The sequence below is a fragment of the Canis lupus genome, chromosome 15, assembly GCF_011100685.1.
Source record: "Canis lupus familiaris isolate Mischka breed German Shepherd chromosome 15, alternate assembly UU_Cfam_GSD_1.0, whole genome shotgun sequence".
NCBI lineage: Eukaryota > Metazoa > Chordata > Mammalia > Carnivora > Canidae > Canis > Canis lupus.
Window position 1 is genome coordinate 10,952,536 of NC_049236.1, and position 13,053 is coordinate 10,965,588.

The window sequence follows — 13,053 nt, forward strand, 5'->3', positions numbered from 1 at the left end:
GGGGATGATAAATGTCCTTTGCATAAATCAAGGACACCACTTCCAGCTCCCTCATAGTCTGGATTTATTAGAGCAAAGGGATGAAATGTAACCAGTGCTTCCCAATCAGGAACCAGCATATCTCTTCTTACCTTTATGGTTTTGGTCTGGAGTCTGAGTCCATTTAAAGTGTTGATGGCTTTCTCTGCATCCTTTGGATCAATATAGTTAACGAATCCATACCCTAAACTCTGTCCTGTGGAAACATTTTTTAAAAAAAAGAGAGAGAAAGAGAGAGAGAGAAAAAGAGAGAGAGAGAGCTCAGTATCTTTATAGCAGTAACACTTCCCATTGCAATGAGTCAAAACCCTCCTCTAATACATGGTTCCTTTTACATCAGGGTTTACCCCAGGTGGAAAAGTTTCCAGCTTTTCCATCTCTCACTTTGGTCAGTCTGTGAACTCACAGGAGCTGCCCAAGTTGGGAATGTGTAAGTGCCCCTGCACATCGACATATATACACAAGGGTCCACTTAATTGAAAAAAGTGAGAAGGTAGTGGAAAGAGAGCAGGTGTGGGTTGTTAGATTTGAACTGGAGTCATGGGGCTTTTCCTGTTAGCTGTGTGGCGATGGAGAGAAGTCATTCAAGGTCCCGTTTTTTCCCCCACACGTCTTCTTTGGAGATAACAGCACTTGGCACCGACAGGTTTGAAAGTGTTAATGAGACACTGTGCATAAAATGCCTACCAAGTACATTGCCTAGGATATAGTAGCTGCTCAACGAAAGACCGCTGTGCTATGCCCAGTCCTGTGAAAGTGGGGCGAGCGCCTGAATGCAGTAGCTGCGCCTGCTGCCTCGGTCACATGCCAGCCACACCCACACTCCGAGGAATGTAGCAGGATCTGAGCAGCAAAGACTGAGACATTTATAGTGAAGGCATGACCAGAATTTAAAGCAGTTGCTACAAATCACTGGTTGCCCTTATCATCCCCCCCAGCCCAAGAACAATTAAAAAAGGGGGGGGGAGGGTTCTACTGGAAAGAACCGGGGAGCTCCTAACACAAAGGGGAGAGTGCAAACGCATTCTGCAAAGAGGGCTTAGCTCCTTTAGGTGGAGATGGCATCGACTTGTCTGCAAAGAGAGGTAGCAAGTGACAGGGCTCCCCCCTAAGTGAAATAAAAATAATGTGCTTGCGATCGTGCCACTGATTATAAATAGTCCATCAGCTCTGCCATGTGTCATCAGCCAGAAATATCATTAGGGAACTTTACATTTTCTGACATAGCCTTTAAGAAACACAGAGCTTAGGGTGGCTGCAAAACCAGCTTGAACTTCCCCGGCAATGTTATTGATTTGTGGGCGGCAGCAGAGCCCAAGGGGAGGGAAATGACAGGACGTCACATGTCAGGGAAGACTGATTACATAAAGCTCTTTCTGGAGTACCCGGGCCAGGGCTGGGAGACAATACAGCAAAAAGCCTGCCATGTCCTGGTGACAGGAGCCCATTTCGGCAGCCAAAAAAATCTTTCCAACAGCTTCTGTTTTGCTGGTAAATGTCTGTGTTTGTGTTGGTTGTAGGAGGGAACCTGGGAAAACAAGTTGGGTTCTGGATCAGAAAATGGGTGACTTTGTTATCCTTCATAGGACGCAAGCAAAGAGAATCACGAGGAATGGCTAAGTGCCCATTTTTGTCCCCAAAATGGAAAACCCGAAATGACAATACTTTCCATTAGAATATTCCTTTGTGTTTGGGAATTACAGGGTTAGAACAGGAAAGACAGAAGCAAACTTTGCCAGATACACCCTTTATAGGCAGAATTAGTAACTGAAGCAGGAGGGGAGAATGTTGAACATACTCCAGCTGCAGGGCCCCTTCTGCGTGTGTGTGTGCACGTGCGTGCGTGCAAGAGAGTAAATGTGTGTGTGTGAGAGAGGTGTGTGTGAATTACATGACCCTTCTACACGTTCTGAGGAACTTTTGCAAATCCAAAAATATAAGAGACATTAGTTTAAAAATATCATTTATCCTAAATTTGGCTCCACCTCATCAAGCCTCACTAAATTCACCTAATTAAATCCATTTTCATCATTCAAATTTATCAGTTCCATTTTCCTTGTAAATAAGAGAAGGCTTAAAAATTGCAGTACCAAAATATTCTTACAATTATTCATTTTAAACAGTCATGCACCAAGTTGAGATGCTTAAAGGGCATTTTTAAAAGCAATAATCTCAATGATAAACCTTAGTTATGAGTTCTAGGAAACAAGTCAGACAATCTATCCAGCTAAATTGAATTTGTATAAAATTAAAATTGAAATATGAAAAAATATAGACAAAACACTCACCACTTAACTGCAAACATTGAACCTAAACCCAAATAGTTCATGATTCATCCTACTGATGGAATGTATATGGAAGAATTTATCATGCCTACCTGGGGTGCACGTTCCCTGGTATTTCTTTCTAATTATTCATCTATTTATGGAAATGTGCAACAAATATAGTGGCTATGATTTCTACAGTCTATATTTTATCTTTGTTTTAGACCCTTGCTTCAGATCCTAGGAAGGTTCTGAAGGTCAAGTCAAAGAAAGGACTCCTTTTTTTCTTTAAGATTTATTTATTTATTTTAGAGAGAGAGAGAGAGAGCAGGGGGAGGGGCAGAGGGACAGAATCTTCAAGAAGCCTCCCTGCTGAGTATGGAACCTGATGCAGGGCCTCGAACCCAGGACCGGTGAGATCATGGCCTGAGCTGAAATCAAGAGCCGGACGCTCGACCAACTGAGCCACCCAGGTGCCCAGAAAGAAAGGACTCCAGCCCAGCAAGCTGTGTCAGATCCACTCACCTGCCTGTATGAGTCCCACACCCACCATCACCTCAGGTTGGCAGCAATTAGCACAACTGTGCCATCATCATCTGCTCAAGGTTTAGAGACAGATTGCACTTAACATCAGGAATGAGGGTGCTTTTGAGAAAAACTAAAAACCAGATGAACATTGTTTCAGAAAGGAAGGTGGGGTGGAAAGACTGGAGGTCCTCCTTGATGTGAAATAACGAGGTGCAAACTCCAAAACAGAGCACCTCATTGAACAAGAGGGGGACAGAGGTGGAAAGCGCTGCCTGTGAACTGAAAGACAGGAGATAAACTGCTGCCCGAGGAAATGGCCGGTGGTTAGCCTAGTTCAAGAACAGCTTCTGCACGTGCTTCTTGCCAACACAGGAGTCCAGCTAAGTCAAATAAAAAATACTCAATGGAGCTAAGCAATCTCTTTTAAAACACTCTAGAGAGGATTAAATCCCGAGGTAGAAAATATAAAAACCTAAGCCTCATTTCTTTCAAAAAGTATTAGTAGCCAGGGAGAGTAAAATGAGGAAGAGTTTTATGTTTTAACTTGTATGTACGGTGGGCATACATTGGTGATGAGTTTTGGGTTTGCAGTTCTATATTTAAACGCACATAGAAAAATACAGATGAAACACATTCACAAAAAATACCAACACTAGATCCATGGGGACCAACAGAGCCACCATGCTGGGAAGACCCCAGGGGACCCAGTCTGGAGCCTAGAGCGAAGTGTGTGTGTATCCGCATCCCAGAAATAGATAAGGTCCTCTTATTATTCCTTTTCCCCCAAATAACAATAGCTTCTTCCATCAGTGGAAGCAAGATTTGACCATAGAGGTATAGCGACAGTATTTTCAGAACAGAACATTTTTTTAAACTTTATTTTTCTTCTCAATGTATGCGTTTGATAGCAAGTTGATTAAAAAAAACCACTGAGGTTATGTTTATTGATCATCAATAAAAAATAAAATCAATAAAGAAAAGAGGATATTATGAAATGAAGAGTGTCTCCCAAATTCATAAACTATTGTGAGTACCTGGCTCCTTGAAGCTCAGGTGATCCACATCACTTACATGCGACCACCCCTCATGGTCCTGTCCAGAAGGCATGGATGACAGATCTCTGGTAGCCAGGCAGGGGCAGGAAATGCATTCTTGGCAGTTTGGGGTGGAAACTTAAAATTAGAACGGAGTTCTCAAGGGGGAAACGTTATCTGTAGTGGCGACATTGCAAGGCATTTCAGGGTAGTTTGGAAAAAGAGGTTCATGTTTTTAACCAGCTTTTCTAAACTCTGAACCTGAATATTTCTGTTTTTATAAATTGCACAAATGCGCGCGCGCACACACACACACACACACACACACACGATGTGTCCTCCTCTGACATGGCAACCTCTCCGTTCTGCTAGGATGATTTGTATACAAACTTCCCCCCGGAAACCAAACACCTCTTCTCGCAAGGACTGGCTTATACAGCGTGCTTCCTCCAACGCAGGTGCTCAACAGGTAGATGAACGAGCGGATATGCACGTCCGCACCAATCCTCCTTTTCTGGAAGAACACTTTGTTTGGGTGGAAGGAGGGGGACCTGGGGAATTCTTTTTGCTTTTGTGAGAAAGGGAGAGCATGACAAGCTGGCACCAAGGACTGGAAAAGAAAACACTAAGAATGTCTGGGTGGGCTCTCCTCCAGCACAGATCAGGTGCTGCCCACCCTCGGAGTTTCCAAAGTGCCTGGCCGCCCATTCTGTTGCATCTGGCTCTCACACCAACCCTGTGGGAGACATAATCATCATTTTATAGATGTGGAACTTGAAGATCAGAGGAAATAGTGATTTGCCCTACATTATAGAGCTGGATCTTAGTCTAGATCGGGGGTTGGCAAACTTATTTCTTTTTTTAAAGATTATTTATTTGACAGGCTGGGGGCGGGGGGCGGAGAGAGAGACAACACCAGAGAGCACAAGCAGGGTAAATGGCAGAGGAAGAAGGGAAACAGACTCCCCACTGAGCTGGGAACCTGATGTGGGGCTTGATCCCAGGACCCTGGAATCATGACCTGAGCCGAAAGCAGACACTCAACCGACTGAGCCACCCAGGCCCCCTAGCAAACTTTTTTACATACAGGGTGAGATAGTGAGTAGTTTAGGATTGGTGGGTCCTCTGGTCTCTGCCATGACAACTTTGACATTACAGCTTGAAAGCAGCCATACATAGGCTATATGTATTCCAACAAAACACATTTAGAAAAACAGGCAGTAGGCTCAACCTGGCCTTTGGGCCATAGTTTGCTGACCCTTGGTTTAGATCTTTTGACTCTAAATCCAGTATCCTTTGCCATACTCACAGTTACTCCATTTGAACTAAAATGTCACTGACAACTATTCCAAAGCCCTGAAATACCTCTGCTACTTTTTTGAATCATCTAAGAAAAACGAAATTACCTTTAGTAGTTTGTGCTAAGCGTTTTTATTGTATCCAAACTCTAGGAATCACCATCATAGCTGATTATAACCCCTCGTTTTCCCAGTCATTCCGGATAGAAGTTGTTTTCCCTTGTCTTTGGGGCTTTGGGGGTTATGACAGCAGGACCCCAAATGTGACATCCTCATGGTTGATGGCAGCAAGAGAGGCCACCCCTTTGCAGGGCTGGCTGGAAGGGACCTCAGCATTTCTGCACTCCAACCTGCACACTTGGCTCTTTCTTTCTTCAAAAATCGTCATTCTCCAGAAACCTAACAGCTACTCCCCTCAACTATAAAGCCCCCAAGGGGGCAGCCAGATGGGTAGCTGCTGTTGATAAAAACTTCTGAGTTGAGTAAGGAATTTTTTTAATGTTAGAACCCCTAGCTCAGGCTGAAATTCTGTTCTCAAAGCACATGATAAAATCCCCAGTCACTTTAAGATCACCTGCATAGCGGTAATCCACATGCTGGGTTAACTGCAGCCAACTCTAACTCCCAGGACTCCCTCCCTGCCAGTCCTGAAATACCTTTCCTTGTTGTCAGATGCCTCAAAATTGACCTGAACACACCCTAAACAGGGTCAGAGAGACTTGCAGCTGCTACTACTACTACTACTACACACACACACACACACACACTCTACATACCTCTGTATGTGTATGTATGTGTGTGTGTAAACTATACTTACTTGTGTAACTTTGGTTTAGTCACTTAAGGTTTATTAGCCTGTTCCTTTACCTGGAAAAACAGGGATGATCCCTTATCTTCACAAAGAATCACTGTGAGGATTAACTATGTTAACATGTAGACTAACAGGGTCTATCTTGTGTCAAGCACAGTGCTAAGCTCCCTACTAATGTTTCCTAGCTTAATCCTGTGCAAAGTGGGTATCACTGGGCCCATCCTGCAGATAAGGAAAATGGGCTAAGACATGTTAAGTATCCTGCCCAAAGACAACCAGCAAGTAGGGTCCATGGCTAGGATTTGAATAAGCCCAGGTCTGTATGACTTCTCAGCCCATGTTTTTCTCCCCACGGGGTCTGGCCTCTGTGAAAAGGCACAGCAGTGTTCAGCATCAAGTAAGCACTCGGGGATGCACACACTCTGCACTGGGGAGTGCTTTGAGATGCTGGAGCACCCATGGTTCTGCACCCATGGCTCTGTTCCCACCCAGCCCACCTCTGTGGACTTTACACAATGTTAGGCAGTCTGAGTCTTGGCTTTTCTCCTGCAAGCTCAGGGTCAGTAGAAACAACTAGTCAGATAATTTATTTTCTTTTAGTAGTTCATACAATCGCCTCAAACTAAGTATGGCTTAAAGTCTTGGGAGGATGGCCCCTGTACCAGCATCGTTGGCATCATCTGGGGATTTGATACAGAAATGTAATGATATAAGAAATGCAGCTGCCGCTTATTGCTGTGTGGCCTTAGCGAACTAAGTTAAGTTAACCTCCCTACACCTTGGTTTCTGAAAAAGCTACACATCCTAATCCATAGTAACAAGGAAGGGAAGCTCCAATACGAAAGTTCTCAGAATTTCTTTGTATATATTATTTCTTTTCTTCCCCCAATTCTGCATTCCTACTTTGTCCCTTTCTGCTACTGTAATCTCATCTGTAAAATGAACCTAATGTTACTTTTTAGGAAGATTAAAAGTGATAATGTATGCAAAGTGCCTGACATATAATAGATGCTCAATAGATGGTGGATCCTTGCCTTTTTTCTCCCACATCACATTAAATACTGCCTTCTACAATCGTCTATGAGAATGCTATCTCCTCAGTAAGGCCCCCAACCTTCTTAAAGGTAGAGAATGTTTTTGATGCTTTACTCTTATATTGGAGCACACGATATGCAACAGGCACAAATTCCATACATAATAGGCACCTACAATGAGCTACATACTTGAGTGGGCCCCAAAATAACCAAGAAGTTGTTCCTAACTTCAGGGGACTTAATATGCAGAAGGGAAAGATGGATATAAGAATTACTTTTAGGGCAGCCCTGGTGGCTCAGCGGTTTAGTGCCGCCTTCGGCCCAGGGCCTGATCCTGGAGACCCGGGATCGAGTCCCAGGATCGAGACCCAGGATCGAGTCCCACGTCGGGCTCCCTGCATGGAGCCTGCTTCTTCCTCAGCCTATGTCTTTGTCTCTCTCTCTCTTTCTCTGTGTCTCTCATGAATAAATAAAATCTTTAAAAAAAAGAATTACTTTTAGTTCAGCAAAAATAATAAGTATATCAGAGATATTTCTTTTAAAACTATACACAGGAACAACAACAAAAAACTATATACAGGAACAGAGAGGAGATGGAGACTGATTCTGACTTAGCACAGTGCAGAAGGCTTCCTGGAGGTGGGAGAATTTGGGTTCAGAGATGAAGAAACAGTAGAATTTTGGTATGGCTTTCCCATAAAGGGATGATCAGCTTCCAACCTAAGGGCTAAATCCAAGCACGGCATACATTTACCCCTCAAGTATTTATTGAGCACCTATTATGTGCCAGACATAGTTCCATTTGCTGAGATTATAGCAGAGAACAAAAATACTTGGTTTCTGCCATCACTGAATCTATATTCTGATTGGGGGTGACAGAGCAAGATGAGAAAGGTAAATAAAATATAAAGTTTGTCAGATGATGGTGAGTTCTTGGGAGGAAATATAGCACAGAAGGGGGAAGACAGTGTAGGGGATGAGGCTACAACTTTTTAACAGAGTGGTTAAGTAAGACTAAGGTGACATGACAGCAAAGACCTGAGGGAAAAGAGGCAGCCGGTCTGAGGGAAAGTCATCCCAGGCAGAGGAAATCTTATGTGCAAAGGCCCTGGGGCAGAACCATGAGTGGCATGTTGGAGCAATGACACAAGTGAACGTGAGGGCAGCACACCACTGCCCTTGATAAATGCATGAAAAGAAGAAAGGAGCAGCCCTGTTTTCTTTAAAATACTTCTACGGTGCTCTTGAATAAGACATGTAGGAAAACCACTCAGCCCCCTCTCCTCCATCTTGCAGATAAAGATGGTTCTGAAACCATCTCTTGATGTGACTCTGTTCCTCATTAGACAGGGGGCAACCTGAGGCCAAGATGGTATTTTATTCATCTCCGTACCCCAGCACCTACCAAAGGCTCCAGGACATTTTTGGATAAATGTCTGTTGGGTGAATGGATAAATATCTCTTCACATACATAGTTACATCCTCTTGACCACATTCAATCTCTTATACACTGAACAGAAAGAAACCAGAAAGAGCAGCAAACTCTTTTCCCAGGGCCTTACCATGTTCAGAGGAACCAAACTCATGAGATACACCTGACAGACCTGCAGTCTCTAGTCTGAAGGAGACTTTATTGCTGCTCAGAGCCAATCCTAATATTGGAAAGGCTGTCATGGGAAAGCAGGGAGGGGTAGGCCTGCCGTGTGGTGCTCAAGGGAGAGAACAAAGACCAGGGAGAAGAAAGTTGTAGAGTAGACTTCTGCCTTGATAAAAGGAAGAACTTTCTAGTAGGGATTTATAAGGGTGTGGCTGCCTCGTGAGGTGGTAAGGGCTCCATGACTGGAAGTATGCAAACAGGCCAGATCAATGTCTTACCAGGGGATGTGGAGCAGTCAGCAAGATTTACTGATGCCTTCTAATGCTACGGTTCAAAGATTCTAAATTATATTTTATTTATTTATTTGAGGAACAAAAACCAGGTTTTTTATTTGTTCATTTCTTGCATAGGAAGTATTCCTTGGTGACATCCTTGGCTTGAGATCCTTTACCACAGTCCTCGACTACCACACAACTGCAACCAACCACTTTACGGGGTTTTCCCTGTCTGTCAGTTTTGTAGAGGCCTACCCATCCCCCTACTTTCTTGCTGCCATCAACCTTAATTTATTTGATTTGGTGCTCAGCACAAAGGGCTTCCACCAAATTGACATACATAAGCTCAACACAGTTGGATGCAAGCACACAGAGATGGGCTCAGTGCTTGTCTAAGGCTGTGGCAGCTTTGGGAATTCCTTACACCAGGCCATCATGGATGAGGGCAGTCTTCAACACCTCTTGTAAAGCAGTATTAACATCCATTACACCTCCATCAGCAACGCCTTTCTTGGCCATGGCAGTGGGCGACTGGGGGGCGGGGCAGGGAGGGCAAATCTTGAGTGCACCTGAGCCTCTGCCTCTGTGCTGCCTGGTGTCAGCAGGGAAAGAGCTAAATTATATTTATTTTAGACCCTATGCTCCCAACTTCTTTCAGTTTATCCTGAGTTCTAACTGAGGGAACAAAAAGAATAGAGAATAATTACTAAGCACCTCTTACAAGCTAAACACTTTACATATACCATTATTTAAATCTTCACAACCTCTGACGCATGCATTTCTATCCCTGTTTTATAGAAGGGGAAACTGAGACCCAGAAAGTAGAAATCACACACCCAAGGTTATTTGGCCACGGAGTAGCAGCCAGACCTGTCCGATTCCAGAGCCTGTGCACTTTTTTGCTGTGTCCTGGTTTCTTGAATATGTGCTCATTTGTATGCTAAACACACCTGCTGGACATGCATAGCACAGTGTGCCTGAGACTTTGAGAGAGCCTGGTTTTCTAGTACTATCTCCAAGTCCTCATTCTCTCCATTTAATTCCAATGTATACCCTCAAAGTATCCCAGTCCCACCTTTTAACTTGGTTGTGCCTGCCAAGCTGGATCTGGTACATCATAGAATGACAGTCTTGGAAAGGACTTTGGTATCAGTCATCTTCAAGTCTGTTCTATAAACTCTAAAACTGAGGACCAAGGAAGAAGCAAGGGGTTCATGGTCTAGTAGGACAGTCAGACCTATGAATCAATGATAGTAGAGTATGGTTCAGTGTTACGACAGTTAGAAGGAGAGAAAGCTTTCTGAGACTAATCCAAAAAGATTGATAGGAGATAGCCAGGCAATAGATGAGAAGGGCATTCCAGCAGGAGGGGACAGCATGAGCATCCATTCCTCGAGGGGACAGATCTGCCACTCAGTTTACAGCCATTACTTCCAGGAGGCCGCTGATGGTTGATATCAACCTGAACTGTCAATACCACTTCCAAGTTGAATCTGCTCAGATGTATATATGACATCTTCCTAGACCTCTGGAGCATATTCAGGAATCATTTAGGCATCTGAAATTTTGAGTGTATCTGCTTTCTGTCAACAACAAACACTATTGAAAGAGATAGACCCAGCCTCCCTTATTTTGAATTCCCAAAGTATTTAAAATTACACTGAACCGGTACTAGGTTATTTCCAGAGGTTACATTCTGGCTTCCTAAGTAGATGTAATTTCCCCAGAAGCTGAGAACTCATCATGTGGCATCAAGATGGCAATGAGCAAAAAGCACTTGTCCCACAGGAGGCATTCAATAGAAGCTTGCTGAACGAAATGCAGTTCTTAGTGAACCCTAAAGCCCTTCTGGGCAGGGACATGGATATTATTAATCTTGGTATGACCAATGTCTGGCACATAGTAGGCTTTCAATAAATCTATGTTGAACAGATGAATAAGTTAACAAATTCAACAAGTGAATAAATAGGAATAAAAATAGTTATTTGGGGGGCACCTTGAGTGGCTCAGTCAGTTAAGCATCCGACTCTTGATTTTGGCTCAGGTCACGATCTCAGGGTCATGAGATGGAGTCCTGTGTCAGCTCCCTGCTGAATGTGAAGCCTGCTTGAGATTCTCTCTCTCCTTCTCCCTTTGCCCTACCCTCCCCCCACCCACTGGCTCTCATGCTCTCTCTCTCTAAAAAAAGAAAAATAGTTATTTTTTTGAGTGCTTACCATGTGCCAATCACTGTACTGAGTTCTTTGGGGTTTTTTCAGCTTTATTGAGGTACAATTGACAAATAAGATTATAAGATATTAAAAGTATACATTACGATGATTTGATATATGCATACATTTATTTATTTACTTATATTTTTGATGAGAACATTTTTCTAGCTGACTCCTTTATGTCTTTTATCTCATCTACTCCCTAAAACAATTCTACAAAGTAGGCATTATCACTACCATTTATAATCCAGAAGACTAATGTCCAGAGGCCTCAGATCCCAGGACACAACTCCATCTGGCTCCTAAGTCCATACAGGCTTTTGATAGAGTTTCCCGATTTCAGAGATCGTATCAACCAAATTGTTCAAGTAAATGTGAAACAAAGCTTCTGTTATTGGGGAGAGGCACATGGAAACGCACAGACTATACACAACAATTTCCAGCAGTCCCCAAAGCAGGAAGGACCAGTTACAAAACTACATTATTCCAAAAAGAAAGCCAACCAACAAATTCTCAAAGGAGTTTTTTTTAAGCCTCTTTTGGTTTCTCCTATAAAATAAGTTGCTCCAAATGAGAGATCTTCAAATATATATTTCAATAATAAACCTCAATAACTGACAAAATGAAACTAATCTGAACCCTATTTTTCTTCTGTCTGTTCAGGGAAGAAAGGCGATTCATAAGATAAAAAGCTAGTATCAAGTACTTAGTTTTAAAAAAAAGCTGAAAGGGAAAAAGAGAATGTGCCAGGGATAATAGAAACCTCAGTGACAACCACCTCACCCTCAGCATCTATCACACAAAGAGAAGTGTTCAGACTGATGACCCTGGGGCAATGAAAGGTTCTTAATCGAAGCAACATTCAATTAAATTATGCACAGAATATTCTTACAGACAGGAAAAAATAGTCAAACATTTAAACATATTTTTAACAAGGGTTGAAAGAAAAAAAGGAGGATTTGGCAAACTCCCAGCTACCCACAGAAATGAACCAGAATTCTTAATTCTTGGTTGGCTTGTTCTCACATAAAACAAAAGGTCTGGATGTCAGACAGACAAGGCTTGCTACCCAGAATGGATGCACACCAACAGGTGATTCCAGAAATGCAGCCGATGTTAGACAACGGTCTAGCAACAAAGGAAAAAGAGGTAGAAAAAGTTATCAGGTTAGTACTAATTACATACACTGTAATTAGCCTTCGGGCAAAATGAGGCTGCCTGTGGGTGAAATGTCTGTGGGTGAAAGGAAGTGCTGTGTTTAACACTAAAGACAAGGCTTCCAAAACTCCCATCACACGCTATTTGTATAAAGCCTGTGTGGAGGCTCCTGATACCATGTCGGGATTTAGATTAAGTGAGATAAGTTATGGGAGAGGGCCCAGCACACAGTAGATGCTTCATAAATATTAACTGAATATAAATCTATTAAAACTGCCTCTATCCAAAGTAAAAGAAAATTCATGGCTCTCGATGAAGGAGGTGAGATAAATAACTTGTCTGTGCAGAGAGAAGTCAGGATGTCAAATATGAGCTGGAGAAGGACATTCTCTGAGAATCTTTATCAGTGTGTCATTTCTGAAATAAGGGCTTGCGGATCTCTGGCCTTGGACTTACCGCTAAGAGCTGTGTGAAATGCGGCGATGAGTACCCCGTCCCTATCATCAAGGAGTTCACTGATAGTAAAGTACCAGACAGGAAGCTCACAACCATGTTCGGTTCCAACAAATGTTAAAAGAGAAATTCCCCAGATCCATGAAAAAGAAAAGAAACAAGAAAGAATAGCACATTTCCCCTTTTTATCACCATTCAGCTTGCAGGTAAGAAATAAGACAAAATCAAGAAATAAAAACCCAAGAACAAAGGACTCACACAGAAATGGGTCTGCAGAGTAGGAATCAGGGAGGGAAGCGATCTTCTTTAATTTTCTTTCTTTCTTTCTTTCTTTCTTTCTTTCTTTCTTTCT

At 42.8% G+C, this 13,053-nt stretch overlaps 1 protein-coding gene and 1 pseudogene across 8 annotated transcripts in view; both read right to left on the bottom strand.

Moving 5' to 3' along the window:
• Positions 1-13,053, bottom strand: part of ELAVL4 (ELAV like RNA binding protein 4) — a 90,229-nt gene that overhangs the window by 25,350 nt on the left and 51,826 nt on the right. For all 8 annotated transcript variants that reach the window (XM_038558078.1, XM_038558081.1, XM_038558082.1 and 5 more), the window contains one exon: positions 132-235. In XM_038558078.1, coding sequence (XP_038414006.1) covers positions 132-235 — 104 coding nt within the window. The remainder of the gene's footprint in view (positions 1-131; positions 236-13,053) is intronic.
• LOC100684452 lies at positions 9,001-9,399 on the bottom strand (annotated as a pseudogene).